The sequence below is a fragment of the Odontesthes bonariensis genome, chromosome 23 (assembly GCF_027942865.1).
Source record: "Odontesthes bonariensis isolate fOdoBon6 chromosome 23, fOdoBon6.hap1, whole genome shotgun sequence".
Lineage (NCBI taxonomy): Eukaryota > Metazoa > Chordata > Actinopteri > Atheriniformes > Atherinopsidae > Odontesthes > Odontesthes bonariensis.
Genome location: NC_134528.1, coordinates 28,397,028 through 28,414,417, shown reverse-complemented (window position 1 = coordinate 28,414,417; position 17,390 = coordinate 28,397,028). Strand labels below are relative to the sequence as shown.

Below are 17,390 nucleotides of genomic sequence, written 5' to 3'. Positions count from 1 at the left end.
GAGCCTTTTATCCCTTTTCCTGGCTTGTTGTGGCATACCTTTGACCTCATCCTTCTTTTTTTAAACCCCAACTAACTAATAGACTCTTCAAAGCTACAGTATATTTATTATAAATAAGGCTGATGTACATACATTTCAAATTTTCAGGTTGGTATACAAGGGTCCATGGACTTAAGAGAGAATAAAGTTAAGCATAAAGTTTCTTAAGAAAGTGAAAAAGGCAGCAAAAAAAAAAGCCTCATAAAATGAATAATTTTGCTCAGTGCATATCAAACTCCTATTGTGTTTATTAATCTCTAGGAACAGGAAAGCACCCAGGCGTCCGAGCAGCGCTGCGTTCAACTGGAGAAGGCCCATCGTGAGCTGGAGCGTCAGCTGTCAGGCCTGTCGGATCGGCTGGAGGAGGAGGAGGTCTGCTCAGTGCAGCTGTCCCTCCACAGGAACAGGCTGGAGGCAGAGTGCAGCAGCCTCAGACGAGACCTGGATGATATGGAGAGCGCCCTGACTGTGGCTGAGCAGGATAAACAGGTACAACACAGGATGTTTTTCTTTACAATAGTGAGAACTTTTATGTTAAGGCAGACAGGCCAATTGTTACGACTGAAATGGCTGTGAGTCTTCAAATATACTTAGATAAAATATGTATGTATATATAGGCTGCTCTTGAAATTCATTTATGTTTGACATAATTCATAAAGGAACAGGGCAGAAGCATTGTTAGAATCTTGAAACATTTGGTGCCCAGAAATCTTCAAGTTTCACTCAATAGTTGTGCAACATTTAAGTAATAAAATGACTATAAGATGTGAGACACTGTGCTGTCTGAAGGTTGCTGCGTGCAGAAGTATTCATGTGCTGGATTTTTTGCTGCCAGTACTGTCCAGTTTTCAAACTGCTCTCATAGCTTGTTCTTCCATTGTGTGGCAGGGGCTAATTTTGCATTACAGAAAATCGACTTATCTCTGACTTTCTTATATTCTTCTCTTCTTTACCTATCGAGCTCTTTTGGTGCCTCCTCATCTCTTCTGCTCTTTTCTGCTGCTACCCTCTCCCCTATTTTGATCATCAAAGGAATACAATAAGTATCTACCAACCAACTTCTAAATAATTCTCTGATGGTTAAATGTAATGATTACACATCAACTCAGTGTGTACATCCACATAACCAAATACTTTTATTTTTACATAAATTATTATTGTACTACTTAGTGCCACAGAGGCCAAATAGCCATCAGTGACAATCGTAACACTGCAACACTACTGGGTGCCACAACAGGACAACCTTAAATGCAACAGATTCAGTCGGCATTTTATGGCTACAGTATCTGTCTGTCACTTTTCACTGCATACCACTCTTCTGTTATTCAGCTGCTGTCATTGTCCTTACACGTTATGTCCTCCATTCCGAAAATATTTCCTTTTCTGCAATGCTGAATCTGGCAGTTTGTGCAAAGAGACCAGCCATAACATTACGACAACAACCTGCCTAATATTAAGTAGTTTCCTTTCCTGCTGCTGCAATAGCTCTTAACAGTCAGGGCATTGACAGAAAACATCTGGGTTTTCCTACGGTACTAGGATGTGTTAAGAGATCAGTTCTTTGGGTCCTGTGGATTGTGGGACAGGGTCTTTGAGCATTTGGCTTGCATCTATCTACACTCTAATAATAGATTTTTCTTTCATCCAAAAGAAAAAAAAGTAGTGAGTAGACACTTTTTTTCTGAAGTAAACTGTACATAATTAGGTACAGGTGCAGCAGCAACATACAACTTATACAGTTACAGTGTGCTGTATCACTGGATGTAAGCATTGAGGTATATTTCATATTTTTGTTTGGTCATACTAATCGTAAAAAAACGTCAAGAATCATTGTTTCGGAAAGGCAGGATAAAAAAAAAAGAACTACAGGATAACACAAAGTGAGAGGTGAAACAGAGCTGCTGCCGAGGGCTAAGATTATTCTGAGCAACTATAATAATGGAATGAATAAAAAGATCATGTTTTTTGCTTTCCCCAATATACTCGCGCTGTCAGCATCGGATCGGGTTGTAAAAACTGCGTTAGCTGTGTGAGTCTGATTCAAACCATACATGTTATCGGGCTTTGTTTATGACAAAAACTTGGAGAATTACACAGGCTGTTTACCTCAGCATGCATCTAGACTCACCTGCCAAGTATTTGATTAAAAGTAACTCCCTTCCCAAACAGTTCCCAAACTTTCTTTTTGGATCCCGGGCTTTCAAAAAACATCTGGGGCTTCAGTTCCGGATGCCCAGGGCTAAAGATGCCAGTGGGACAGGAATATGCTTGAAATCTTTATTATGTAACTTAGTGTCACTCCATTCCAAAGCAGATCTTTGTGCTTCCATACCAGAGCAAAGCTAAAGAACCAGCAACAGTACTGATACAACCAAGACAAGCCCACAGTTCAGATAGTTCCACATATTTCCACATACAAAAATGTGATATGTGTTGGCACCGGACTGGCTTGGCTTGTCAGATCTGCCAGGCTTTTTTAATCTGAGTCTAGGTCAACACATATACTCATAGAACTGGAGTTACATGTGATATTTGAAAGCAGTTTCAAGCAGTTGAGGCAGTCAGTATTGACTTGTCACAGTTTTGTTGGAATGTCTGACCTTGTGGGTGGTACAGAAAATTTGTTTATATAGTTTTTGTAATAAATAACAGAGCAGTTAATACCATAGACCAGGGGTCGGTAAAGGCTCTAGCATGGTTGCCGCGTCTGCTAGCGCGAGCGGTGTTGATGACGTCACAATTTCGTGCCCGCCATGTATAGTAGCGCAAGCAGCGCAAGTCGATGCGCCAGTAGTTGCAATTTTCTCCGTCACAGAGGTGGCGCTGCTACGTGAAGGTTACCTCTACTCTACAACCACGAAAGTGGAGAAGAAAACAATGCCGCTGTCAAGACCAAGAATAGGCAAGGCAAGGCAATTTTATTTATAGAGCACAATTCATACACAGGGCAATTCAAAGTGCTTTACAGCTACATAAAATCACAAGAAGGCAATAAAACAATTAAAAAGGAATAAAAAAAATAAAAGAAAGAAATTAAAAAAGAAAGAAATTTAAAACCCATTAAAATAATCATTAAGTAATTAAAAAGTGAAGAGTGCAGATAAAATACTTTCAGGTGTCATATGCACAGCTAAATAGAACTGTTTTCAGACTGGATTTAAACATTGTCAGAGTTGAGGCCTGTCTCACATCTTCTGGAAGGCTGTTCCAGATTTTAGGAGCATAAAACTGAAACGCAGCCTCACCTTGTTTAGTCCTGACTCTGGGCACCAGCAGAAGACCCCTCACTGAGGTTCTCAGAGCCCGAGTTGGTTCATATGGCTCTAACATGTCAGAGATGTACTTTGGCGCTTGACCATGAAGAGACTTGTACACAAGCAGAGCTGTTTTAAAGTCTATTCTCTGAGCGACAGGAAGCCAGTGCAGAGACCTGAGCACTGGACTAATATGGTCGTATTTCCTGGTTCTAGTCAGGACTCGAGCAGCAGCGTTCTGGATGTACTGCAGCTGTCTTATAGCCTGTTTAGAGAACCCAGTGAGCAGGCCGTTACAGTAGTAACGCAAACGCATGGATCAGTCTCTCTAAGTCTGGTTTAGACACTATTCCTTTGATTCTGGCAATGTTTTTTAGATGGTAAAAAGCTGCTGATGTTACAGATTTAATGTGGCTGTTAAAGTTCAGGTCTGAGTCCAATATTACCCCGATATTTCTAACTTGATAGTTAGGTTTTAGAGAGAGAGTCTCAAGGTGACTGATAACAGTTTACTTTGTTTCTGTGGGCCACAGACAATGATTTCAGTTTTGTCTGAGTTTAGCTGGAGGAAATTGTTTTGCATCCACACACTGATCTGTTCGATGCAGCGACACAATGTATCTACAGGCCCGTGTTCTCCTGCCGTCAGTGACACGTAGATCTGAGTGTCATCTGCATAGTTGTGGTAGGACACATTATAGCTGCGTATTAGCTGGCCTAGTGGAAGCATGTACAGATTGAACAATACGGGTCCCAGGATTGACCCCTGGGGAACCCCACAGGTCATAGCCATTTGGTCTGAGACACAGTTACCAATTTCAACAAAATATTTCCTGTCCTCCAGATAGGACTTGAACCAGTTTAAAGCACGACCAGAGATTCCCACCCAGTCTTCTAACCTCTGTAATAAGATCGCATGGTCAACTGTGTCAAAGGCAGCACTCAGGTCCAGCAGAACTAAGACTGTGACTCTACTTGCATCTGTGTTCAGGCGGATGTCATTTGTCACCTTGATCAGAGCTGTCTCAGTGCTGTGGTGGGGCCTAAAGCCTGATTGGAAAGTATCAAAAGCATTGTTAGACAGGAGAAAGTCACTAAGCTGTTAGTATACAACTTTTTCTAGGACTTTGCCTAAGAATGGCAGGTTTGATATGGGCCGGTAGTTGTTCAGCACTGTGGCATCAAGATTGCGCTTCTTTAGAATAGGCTTAATGACAGCAGTTTTTAAGGCCTTTGGAAATGTTCCAGTCTGGAGTGAGATGTTGACTAGATGAGCAAGTTGTGGTAACAAACTGCTCAGCACAGACTTTAGGAATCTAGTGGGCAACTCATCAAGGCAGCACGTTGATGAACTCAGACTGCAGATGGTCTCTTCGACTGTTTTGTCAGTAACAGGTGTGAAATGTGTCAGCTCTAGGTGTCTAGCTGGCTGCAGAGTAGTTATTTGTGTTGTGGAAATTATTGCATTTTTAATGCCTTGAACTTTGTCATTAAAGAATATTGCAAACTCTTTACATTTGGTACTGCTGCAGTATTCGGATCATTTAAATTTTTTAATTCAGTTAATAGAGGTGAAGGTTTGAAGCCCCCGGCATCAACAGAGTCTCTGCCCTCTTCATTGCCTTCACGTATCTGTCCCGTAGCTGCTTCCACACATTCTTACAGAACTATCTCTCTTTCCCCAAAGTTCTGCCAATCTCTGTGCACCAGTTTTGGGAGTTTACGTGCTCCCTGTGCTGTTTCCCTGCAGTTTCGTACAGCTGCCTGTACAAACGCACCTCCTGACTGAGCCGGTCTCACATCGGTCCATCCGGTTCGTTGTTCTCGGCGCCGCCAAGTAACAAAAATCGAGTGGTGCACGACAACGCGCTGCGCCGTCTTTTCAAGGCATGCGCCATGCCTGAAACGTCATTTTGACGTCACGGTCCGCCACCGCCGTGACAGACGCGGCAACCATGCTAGCGCCTTAACTCGCGGCTCCGGAGCTTCATGCGGCTCTTTCATTCTTACCGGCCGCTCGCACCAAAAGCATCTTGAGCGGCCGCGGCAGCCAGCTGCCATTCATTTTCAATGTAGGCTGGCGTCGATGAGCGGTCAGAGTGACCGGCGTTGTGAGTGAGCGTTGGACGCGTCGAAAGTTGAGAGAGGCTCAACTTTAAGCCGGAGTTACAGTTGACGTGTCTGTCACGGCGGTGGCGGACCGTGACGTCAAAATGACGTTTCAGGCCTGGCGCTTCCCTTGAAAAGACGGCACAGCGCGGTGTCGTGCACCACTCCATTTTTGTAACTTGGCGGCGCCCACAACGACAGACCGGATGGACCGTTGTGAGACCAGGCTCAGTCAGGAGGTGCGTTTGTACAGGCAGCTGTACGAAACTGCAATGAAACAGCACAGGGAGCACGTAAACTACCAAAACTGGTGCACAGAGATGGGCAGAACTTTGGGGAAAGAGGGAGAGTTCTGTAAGAATGTGTGGAAGAAGCTACGGGACAGATACGTGAAGGCAAAGAAGAGGGCAGAGACTCAAAAATATCTGTAGAAAATAGAACATTCACTGATGCCTGGGCTGTTTCATTTGCATTCACTGACGAGAGTGGCTTAACAGTAGGCTATGCCTAATTTGTGGTGAGAAAGAGACCTTCAACTCAGCGTGTTTTTTTGTATTTTTTTTTTTAAGAGTTAAAAATGTGTTCATTACATAAATGTATTAGATGTCAAAAAGAATTTGTGGCTCCCCGTGTTTTCTTTTCCGTGGAAACCGGGTCCAAATGGAGTGTTAAAGGTTTGATTCGATCAGTACTCGATGCCCTTTCTAATTATATAGGACAAATGGGACACTATCTGTTGCAATAATAAGCTTTTCCTCTAGTTTCTTGGTAAGTTCTTTTAACCACGTGTTCTGTTTCACAAGAAGCAACTTGCTCATATCATAACGAGTCATAAGCCTGTTTAAGTAGCTGCTCACCAGCTAGTGGTACTCTGAGTTTAGAAGTATAAAGTTAACAAGCTGTCACACATGGAGATTTTACCTTTGATTTCCCCCCTTGGTTAATCTCATCATAAACATATGTGCAAATTGAACATAAGGAATTAATGTACAGACAGTGTGTCGTAAATTTCAGATCACAGTAAAAATGTTCTGCTGCTGATTCCCTCTTGATTTCTTGGAGTTTTTCCATACACACTCCTCTGCGCAGACAGTGACAAGCAGAGGCTGCTCCGGCAGCTCCATTACAGCCCCCTCAACAAACCCTTTATCTGTCTCTCTGAGGTGTATTAAGGGATTAAGATGCTATCTTTTGTTCAGGAATGTCACAAGAATGTACTGCACATGCAAAATTGTATGTGAACGTGGTCCAAGAGTTCTCAGTGGAGCAGAGAGGTGTTGACTTAGTCTTTGAAAATTTACTCAGATCATTTTATTCAAGGATAGGATATTGAGAACATGATCCAATGTTTTTTTTTTAAGATTTTCCTGCTTAACTGGTCCCCCACATGGTGAAAATAAAGTACGAGAGAGGTGTCACGTGACTCCAACTAAGAGGGTGCGACAAGACCAGACTTGTTTCATATTGGAGCTGACACAAGGTTTTCAAAAATAAAATGTCTGTGTCTGATGTTAGTGGTATGCTCTCAACATAACCCTATCTGGGCATAATTTGTTTGATCCAAAGGAGCAAAGGATTTAACTCATCTGTCAGTCCTGAAACTCACTATAAACACATGTGCCCCGATCAAAAGGACATATCTACATCTGCCATCACACTTTTCTCATTAGGTCCTTGTGTCTTCAGTTGGAGGCAGGATTTCACATGTAGAGGGAAAGCTTTGATGTGCATTAGAAAAAGGCAAAATAATGACATCTGTTTCTAAGAGAAGGCAGAATGGATTAACGGTGCTGCTGCAGAGTCAGAGTTGTTAGATTGGAACCACAGAGAGGACTTCTTTCAGTAGAGTGAGATTTGAACAAAGGAATGTTGCTTTGTGTGTTTTTTTTTTTTGGGGGGCATATTATCTGATACGATATGAAGTCCCTGATGTGATGCAATCTTAAAACTGTCTGTTAATGTATGACTTCTCCTTCTGTTGCAGTTGTCAGACAGTGAGGTGAGGAGGCTGTCGGAGCAACTTCTTCAAAGGGACGAAGCACTGCAGAAGCTCCAGAGGGAGAAAGAACATCTGATGGAGCTCAGCCAGGTCGGCATGCAGTTATTGTTTGTGAGATCAAATCATGGAAATCGTTGTTTCACTGTTCTCCTTTCCAAAAGGCCAAACTTTATCATATACACTTGACCTCCCATTCAGGGGGCGCCACCTTGTACTCATTAGACAAAAAGGGGAAAAAAAGCAGAAGAAGAACAATGTGATTGTTGTTGTTAGGAAACACTATGCAAGAAAAATAGCTGTTATGCCCAACACTGAAATTCTTGCTCTGTGAATAGAACTGTGTTCTCAGTGGCATCGTCTTGTTTTGTGCTCACCTGTGCAAAAATCATGAATATGTCTAGGTACATAATGATGACTAGGTACGGTATAAAGTATTGTAGCACCAGCAATGTAAAACATGGTGAAACTGTTAATTCAATTTAATTCCGTTCATATGTGAAGCAATTCAATTCAATTCATTTTTATTTATATAGCACCAAATACAACAAATGTCATCTCAAGGCACTTAGATAGTAAGTCCAATTCAAGCCAATTGGAATTCAATTAATTAATAATAATCATAATTCATAAAATAATCCAATTCGTTCATATAGAGCCAATTCAAAAACAATTTCCTAGCTAAGAAAACCAACAGATTGCACTGAAAACTTTTTGTTTTTCGGTCCAATCTCCCGTCCTGAGCGTGCCTGAGGCGACTGTGGAGAGAAACGACTCCCTTTTAACAGGAAGAAACCTCTGACAGAACCAGACTCAGGAAGGGTGGCCATCCGCCTCGACCAGCTGGGGTTTGAGAAGACAGAAAGGGGGGGGGGGGAGGGCCGCAGCGGCGGCGGCACTGTGACACCATTCAAAGGATATCTGTTGGAACAGGGAAACACGAGTTAATGACCACAATAATATCACATATACATAAAGAGAGTAAAGTGAGGAAAGGTGTGACAGATGAGGCCCCCCAGCAGTCTAGGCCTATAGCAGCTTAACTATGGGATGTTTCAGGATTACCTGAGCCATCCCTATTCAAGGTAAACACAAGAAACTTGTGCTAACGAAAAAATAAATAATAAAATAAAGGACCAGACTCAGTGAGTAATTCCCTATACTCCCTATATAGATCTGCTCCTCACACCACAACAACCATCTTTTTACAGCCACAAGCTACCTCAGCCTCTCACCAACTGCACACCAGTCACAGCGGGGTGGGGATGCAAACCCTGGTTCGGGTAGGGGGAGAAATAAAAGAGGTAAGAGAAGCGGGAATGGGATTCAAACCCTGGTTCGGGTAGGGGGTAATGAAAGTATAGAGGGTGCCAGAGGTGGAGGCAGAACAAGACACACTAGCAGATACACTATCAGATTCAACAGACCTAACTATAAGCTTTATAAAAAAGGAAAGTTTTAAGCCTGGTCTTAAAAGTGGAAAGGGTGTCTGTTTCCCGGACATTTACTGGCAGCTTATTCCACAATAGAGGGGCCTGATAACTGAAGGCTCTGCCTCCCATTCTACTTTTAGAAACTCTGGGAACCTCAAGTAAACCTGCAGTTTGGGAACGAAGTGCTCTGTTAGGAAAATATCTTACAATGAGATCTTTAAGATATGATGGAGCTCGGTCATTAAGAGCTTTATATGTAAGGAGAAGAATCTTAAATTCTATTCTGAATTTAACAGGGAGCCAATGAAGAGAAGCTAAAACTGGAGAAATATGATCTCTCCTGTTAGTTCTCATCAAAACTCTGGCTGCAGCATTTTGGATCAACTGAAGGCTTTTCAGAGAATATGTGGGACAGCCCAATAATAAAGAATTACAGTAGTCCAATCTTGAAGTAACAAATGCATGAATTAGTTTTTCTGCATCACTCTGAGACAAGATGTTCCTGATTTTAACAATATTACGAAGGTGAAAGAAGGCAGTCCTAGAAACCTGTTTTATATGTGAGTCAAATGATAAGTTCTGGTCAAAAATAACTCCAAGGTTCCTCACTGTAGAACTAGAAGCCAAGGAAATACCATCTAGAGTAACTATATAGCTAGACAATTTCTCCCTGAAACGCTCAGGTCCAAAGATAACGACTTCAGTTTTGTCTGAATTTAGAAGCAGACAGTTCTGAGTCATCCAGGTCTTTATGTCTTTAAGACATGCTTGTAGTCTGACCAACCTATTGGGTTCATCTGGTTTTATAGATAAGTACAGCTGAGTATCATCAGCATAGCAATGGAAATTTATGCCATGCTGTCTAATAATATTACCTAATGGAAGCATGTATAAAGTGAAAAGAATCGGTCCAAGCACAGAACCCTGGGGAACTCCATGACTTACTCTGGTGTGTGAGGAAGATTCTTCATTTACAAGAACAAACTGAAATCTATCAGATAAATATGACTTAAACCAGCCTAATGCAGTTCCGTTAATCCCAATAACATGTTCAAGTCTGTGTAATAAGATACTGTGATCGACCGTATCAAATGCAGCACTGAGATCCAACAGGACAAGCACAGACACAAGTCCGCTATCAGAGGCTAAGAGGAGATCATTGGTAACTTTCAGCAGTGCAGTTTCTGTGCTATGATGCACTCTGAATCCTGACTGAAACTCTTCAAACAGATTATTTCTGTGTAAGTGATCACAAAGCTGAGCTGCAACTATTTTTTCAAGAACTTTAGACATAAAAGGGAGATTGGATATAGGTCTATAATGAGTCAACACTTCTGAATCAAGAGTAGGTTTTTTAAGTAAAGGTTTAATTACAGCAACCTTAAAAGTCTGAGGTACATATCCTGTCAACAAAGACAGATTGATCAAATCCAATATGGAAGTGTCAATTAATGGGATAACCTCCTTGAACAGTCTGGTTGGGATTGGGTCTAAAACACAAGTTGATGGTTTAGAAGAGACTATTGCTGTTGTTAGTTCAGAGAGATCAACTGGGCAGAAGCTGTCTAAATATAAATCAGGTTCTAAAGATACTTCTAAAGCTGCTGTACTTGATGATACATCACTGATAATAGTGGGAAAGACTCCATCAATCTTCTCTCTGATAGAAACAATTTTATTAATAAAGAAGCTCATGAAATCATCACTGCTGAGAGTTAAAGGAATAACTGGCTCAGCAGAGCTCGGACTCTTAGTCAGACTGGCTACAGTGCTGAAAAGAAACCTGGGATTATTCTTATTCTCTTCTATCAATGATGAATAATAAGCAGTTCTAGCTTTACGAAGGGCTTTCTTATACATTGTTAAACTATCTTTCCAGACTAACTGAGACTCTTCTAAATTAGAGGAACGCCACTGTCTCTCCAGCTTTCTTGCAGTCTGCTTTAAAGCACGCAGCTGTGAATTATACCAAGGAGCCACTGATTCACATCAAAATACATCTCAAATCATTTTAAAGAGAAAGCAAACAGGTTTAAATCAAGTCAAATTAGATACGGTGCAATCCAACCCAGCGTGTCAAATTTACTCCAATTCATTGCAATCCAATTAAACGCAATTCAATTCATTACAACTCTGTGTAATGCCAAACAATTATTATGTAATGCTAAAAAACGGCTATGGAAAAAGAAACCCCCAAAAAAGGAAACCAATGGATCACATTGAGTCTTATGATCTTGACAGAATCTTGACGCAGCAGGGTCTAAGATATCCTGACTTGTCAGTCTCCAAAAGCTTTAGATTCTACAATTCCTGTAACGCATCCAGTAGCATTGTTTTGTTAGCAACGTCTCATGCCAACTTCTTTTAAAATCCACTCCTTTGATTTGTAAGAGAGGCAAGGAATTAGTGTTGTGAAAATCCATCTGAAGCAGTACAATGGCCCCAAACACACAATTCAACTGGTTGTCGGATGGATAAAGCAGGCAAACAATAAGCTTTTTTATTGGTCTTATAAAAGTTATCCTACCCCCCAAACCCCCCATGTGTTATCATGTGTGCTGCCAGCACCTTGACAAGGTGCAACTTGCTAATATTTAACGAATAGTGTGCATGCTTTCCCTGCAGAGTTCCTTGACAAAAGAACAACTCTACTTCCAGTGAAGATTGTTTTATGTGGTTCAAGCTCTGAAATAAAAATAAATGTGAGCCCCAAGCGTAAACCATACCCACAGCAATGGCTTTATTTGTGATTGTCTTCTGGTGCCTCGTCCCATTCTCAGAGCTTATACAGATTCCCCGGTGGCTGCTTGACTGAGAAAGAAACACAAGTTAAAGAAAATAGAACCATATGGCCAGCAGACCTGCCAAAAGTGGCACTCATGATGAATGTGCTGCCTTCCAGACACGCAGTACTCTCTCGTTTCTGAAAGAACAGATGCTTAGTAAACTAAAGAAATCGTAACCTCTGACAACCTCAACACCCTCGACAACAGCTATAAGAGGCCCTGTTCGTTAATTCCTCCCAGGTGCGTTTACCAGCAGTAGCAGCCAGCTTTATTGTGTAATCATTTTTATGTTTCTAACATTGGATTCTGGATTTTTCTGTGAGAAGAAAGAGAATGTACTGTTTCAACTAGTTTGTTTCTCCGCTGGCTTTGGTTGCGGTTGATGAAAAGACGGAGAAAAAAAGACTTCTGACATTTGTTTTTACAAACTTTCCAAAGACAGTTTTGAAGGCTGATGGATGTAAAGCCATGTGGTGGATTTAGGGATATGTGCATCCCAGGCTCAGACATCTTGTTTCATCCAAACAGCAGGCCATCGAGGACCTGCAGATTGAAGAGGAGAAGGTGAACCTGCTCACCAAAGAGAAAACCAAGCTTCAGATACAGGCTGAAGATGTGAGTGTATATTCTCCAAATTACAGCACAATGGTTTATGACAAAATCTTACATGTCAGCTGGATGATTGAATAATGACTTCTGTGTGCAGGTTAGATTTATAAGATAGTCCTACTGTATGCCAGTGTTCAGTTCTCAGCTTGCTGTGTTTCAAGAATATCTATAAAAGATGGATGTTGCCACTATGACATCACCGGCTTGTTTGAAGACTTACCGGTTTTTAAAACTGATGTGAGGGGTGGATCTGACTGAGAATTGCAGAAACGACACACATCCCCATTGTATTGTGTCTTGCACACAAACTTTTTTTAACATTTAAGCACATTAAATCCAATTAACTTTAAATGGGGCTCTTGACTTACTAAAGAAACATAAGCAGCATAAAAAAGACGAGGAACTAAAGGCTGGTAGCATTCACTCACAACAAAAAAGGACTGCGGATAAGGTTTTGTCCCCTGCTTGTGCTCAGTTGGAGTTCCACCTGGAGCAACTTCAGCGTGGAGAGCTGGAGAAGAAAGGGAGGAAAATGGAGGGTGAAAGCAGATCTGCTCAGGAGAATCTTGGAGAGATAGAGAAGATGAGGAGTGGTCTGGAAGACCTCATTAAAAGGTAAGTCAGACTCTCACTCTCTCCTCATGTCAAATATTTTTCAGGTTTGCCTGTAAAATCCCAGTGGTGTTGGATTCTGGTGTTCATTTATCCCAATGGCAGCGTTGCTGTGTGGCAGTCAGTCCAACTCTTTCACCCTGACACATGATGAATGACACCTATTGCACCGAGTTGCTTATCGTTTACAATTTCGTGGACTCCAGAAAATGAATCCTTCAGACTTTGATGATTTTCTGACGTTGTGGCTGATTAGATGGATAGATCGATGGATACTTTATTAATCCCGAGGGAAATTTAAGGATCCAGTAGCTGAAACAGTCAGTGCAACAGACAGACACAGAATACACAAATCACTGATTACAAATCAGAATGCAAAATAAAACACTAGTGCAACACAACGCACAACCACACTCAACACAGCTTACAAAAACCACAGATAAGTAGAGCAGGTCATTCATCAAAGAGAACGTCAGGGGTTCGAGCGCCGCCTCTTCCAGTCCCCTCGATGTATCATGATGTGTGAGTGTATGTGAGAGAAATGGTAGAAGTGGTTAATAGGACAATAAAAGTGCTTCACAGATCCCAACATGTCTCTGTCTGCCCTCAGTAATATGACAGCAAATGGAATCACCTTGCAGCAACTACCAACTGAAGACAAGAGGCATCTGTCAGAAAAAAAAACACCCATAATACTGTCTGTTAAAAAGTCAAGACCTGTTCTCGTTGGCATTGATAGCTGTGTGACCCCCCTCCAACATTCATAAAAAGAGTGAGTCACCTAATTGCGAAGGGACTGTGGTTTACAGTCTTTTTTGGGATATGAAACCTGTCAGTTTGGCTCAGCTTCCACTTCACTGAAGCTTTATTAGCACCGTGTTGTACAAAAGCACAGTTTTGCATGTTTACATTGGGATAGTTTATTCTAATCCTCCTGGCAGATTGTCAGATTAAAGCATTTTTCCACAAAAACAGATGTCAGGATTCACTTTGCGCTTTGACAGGGTATTGACTGTCAGAACTTTGTCCTTCAGCCATTTATATTACATGCTGAAAAATGTGAACCATCTCCCAGTCACAGGTTTTTACTCTCTGGAGCTGATTAATCTGAGGAAATAGTGTGTATTTGGCTGCAATCCTCACTCCCTCAGTTGACTGATCTACCTCTCCCTTTTCTGAAAACCCCTCACATGGCATCATTCTGCCTCTACCATGCTTCACTGTGAAATAGCAGAATTAGCAGTGAATCCCAGGCTATACTCAGAGTTCAGCTGGTAATTTATTTTTTTCCCTGAAACGGACCAGAATCTTTCTCTTGTGCTCTTAGAAAGTATTACATTCCTTTAACTTAATCCCCGTTTCCACTATGCAGTCCGGTACGGGTCGGTTCAGAACGGTTCGCTTATTTCAGTGTTTCCGCTACCACGAAAGCATACCGGTCCCATGGAACCCGTTACCATGTTTGTAACCCTTCTGCTTGGGGTACCTAGCACACAGGACCGGTTCCAGGCTCTGCTCTCCGTTGTTGTTGGCGCTGTGCGAAACGAAAAAGTTTTCCAGCCGATTGCCGCAAAAATGGCCGAGAGTGGTTTCAACCGGACCGCGAGCCAGTGTGGCATTAAGCTGAAGAAGCTTGGAGGTGCTTCCAAATTATGGATGCTAGTTACGCTTCGGCACGCACTCCGCCCACCCCTGAGGGTCCCCTTTGTACAGTGGGAACGCAAAGCTGACCCCAAAGCGACCCGACCTGTACCGTACCGATACAAAGTCACCCGAACTGCACTGACCCGAACTGCACTGACAGTGGAAACGAGGCTTTGGGGGGGGCTTAATGCCTAGCCACTCTACTATAAAAGACTAAATGTTAAAGTGTTCCAGAGATCTTCATCCTTCCAGCAGGGTCAAAATGAGCACTTTTGGCGCTTTTTCACCAGCTTGCTTCGGCTCGGCGCGCTATTGCGTTTTTCCACTTGCACGCCGTACCGGCAACCGGCACGATTTTTCGCACCACCTCAGCTCTGGTTCCAAGCGGGCCGAAGCGTTGCTAAAACGTGACGTCAGCTGACTGCCTTCCACTGATTGGGCGATGAGTATCCTCACTGGAAGCATCATAACGCGGATAATAAAAGCTAGCGTTAGCAACCGTTAGCTTACCTCCAAACGTCGTCTTTTTTAAGCTTGTAACAAAACTCTCTGGTACTTTTCAATACTGTTTTGTCTGGTGGCCAGGAGTCTTCTCTGGCTCTCTTCTCTTGCCTTCTGTGCGACAAAAAGCCACAGGGTGAGCAGCAACACGCGCAGCCGTGTTACGACGACCCGGCCCACATCGAGGAGGCACGAAGTGTAATGGAAACACAACCAAACCGAGCCGTGGCGAGCCGTGTAGAGGTAGTGGAAAAGCGCCATTTCTGACCAAGCACTTTTGCACCACAGATAGGAACTCAACAATGCCATGAGAACCAGGCAGATGGTTGGTTAATGAGGTTCATCCCATTAACATCAGTGTTGTATGTGTGTATGAATGGGTGAACCGAATCATAAAGCACTGAGATAAACCTAGTTCCTCATCGCATATAGGCTGAACATATCTTTCATTAATGTGTGGTTTGTTGAATTTTTTTTTTAAAGAACTAAACTTTAGAACAACTTTTGCTTGGCTAAGCCACGTTTTACCAGTGTTTACAAGCTTTTTTTTTTCTTTCCTTTTCTTTTTTTGGAATCGCTGGTTCCAATGCAGCGTTTGTGTGTTTAGCCATTCATTGTACCCTGATGTCATCTGGACCACTGTATCACTGTACACTCACATCACAGAAGGGTCCCCATATCATGCTGTTTGGACAAAAACAGGGTTGTGCTTCCTCCAATGGTTATAAGAACTATGAGTACCTTTTTACATAAGCCCAGTTTCACCAAAAAACATGATCTGTGTCTTCAAAATATAATAGTGACAATTCATTGTTAGAGATTGTCAGATTGCATTGATCATCTTATTGTGGATCTACTCGTTCAGTTACTGAGTTTGGCCCCACAGTAAACTCTAGGAAGACTGCTGGTGGTTCCACATAAGTTTTTAGTAAATATGTTTCTAGTTGAAGTAGCTTTTGAAGTGCATGATTACATTTATCTGTTTGATCCAACCAGATGTTTTTATGGTGGTTGAATTGATCTAGGTTTTATACTCTCTTTGTTTTTGAAGGAAGGACTTGGAAATCAGCAGTACCAGCACCAAGCTGGAAGCAGAGGAGGCCCTCAACACCGGACTGCAGAGGAAGAGCAGGGAGCTGCAGGTTAGGGCCTGTTTTTACAGTTGCTTTGTACCTGAGAAGGCCATCAAATGTCCAAAATACAAAAGATAAGCCTTTTTTTTATATCAGACAGTATAGACTGGGTTCTTTTCTTTACCTCTCCTGTGTGAAACTTTGTGATGTGCTCATCAGCTGGTCAGGGCTGTGGGTGCCTGAGTTCAAAGTCTTACCTGGCAGAGTTCATCTGAAGGAGATGGGCAACAAAGAACTGAGACAATACTTCACTTATCCCACGAGTTTGGTTCCTAAACCTTTAAATATTTGAAGATGAATTGCACAGTAATTTAGGTAAAGTTTTGGGGCATCAAATTTAGGTCAGTTCACCAACCAATAAGTTGAAGCTGAAAATCAAAAATCAAAGTAGAACTTTTCCCGTGTGTGCGGCTTAATGCAGGTATAAGCAAAGGTCTGTCACTGTCCCTGTCGTTATTTGTCATCCACAGTTTCTTTTTCAGTTTGAGGAGTCCTTTGCTTCTTTTGGTGGTATTTATCTGTTGTGTGTGTGCCTTCCATCTACAGCTTCTGATTTCAAAGATGTGGTGATGTCCAGTATGAGTACCTGATGGAATCTTTCTCAGAGGGAAGTTGGCTTTCAGGATGAATTATTGCAAATATTTACAAAAAAGCACTTCTCGTTACATTCTGATGCATTCGTCCTGCAGAGGAGAAACAAATCAGCAATAACTATAATATTAGGTTGGAATGGCAGACTGTTGTATTGAACAGCACATGGCTGGATATTGAGTTTATTGCAAAGATAAACATGGAGCTGAGCTGTAGCTCATAGCACAGTGGAGGGATGCATTCCTGCCTGTCAACAGAGCTGCTGTGTTCTGCTCTGTGATTGGAGCAGTCACTTCACGGACTGTCAGGGGATGTTTAAATTTCACCTCTTACATCCACGCTGATAACCGTCTTTCGCATCCCTCTGATAGTGTGATCATGCGCAGTTGGAAGTACTAATGAGCAACAGTTCGCTCTATTTCTAATATTCTTCAGATGTAGGGTTCAGCTCTTATTTCTTTCCTCTCTCCACTGATCAGGAGAATTGTTACTGAATTTTCATTCTGGTTTGCAGTTTATTGTCATAAGGAATAATCATTGGCCCCAGATGGCAAACAGATTGGCTTAGATTCTTCCCATTAAACTCCAAATGAGCAACCTCCACACAGCTGACCATTGTTATTTCCTTGCCAAAGCCAACTCTGCCACGACTCTAATGCTACGACCTACTTTAAGTACTCACA

General features: G+C 42.1%; 1 protein-coding gene across 2 annotated transcripts in view; it reads left to right on the top strand.

Moving 5' to 3' along the window:
* LOC142374012 (myosin heavy chain, skeletal muscle) overlaps window positions 1-17,390 on the top strand; it is an 84,639-nt gene that overhangs the window by 30,117 nt on the left and 37,132 nt on the right. For both annotated transcript variants that reach the window (XM_075457502.1, XM_075457501.1), the window contains exons 2-6: window positions 301-528; window positions 7,387-7,491; window positions 12,146-12,232; window positions 12,702-12,841; window positions 16,035-16,125. In XM_075457502.1, coding sequence (XP_075313617.1) covers window positions 301-528; window positions 7,387-7,491; window positions 12,146-12,232; window positions 12,702-12,841; window positions 16,035-16,125 — 651 coding nt within the window. The remainder of the gene's footprint in view (window positions 1-300; window positions 529-7,386; window positions 7,492-12,145; window positions 12,233-12,701; window positions 12,842-16,034; window positions 16,126-17,390) is intronic.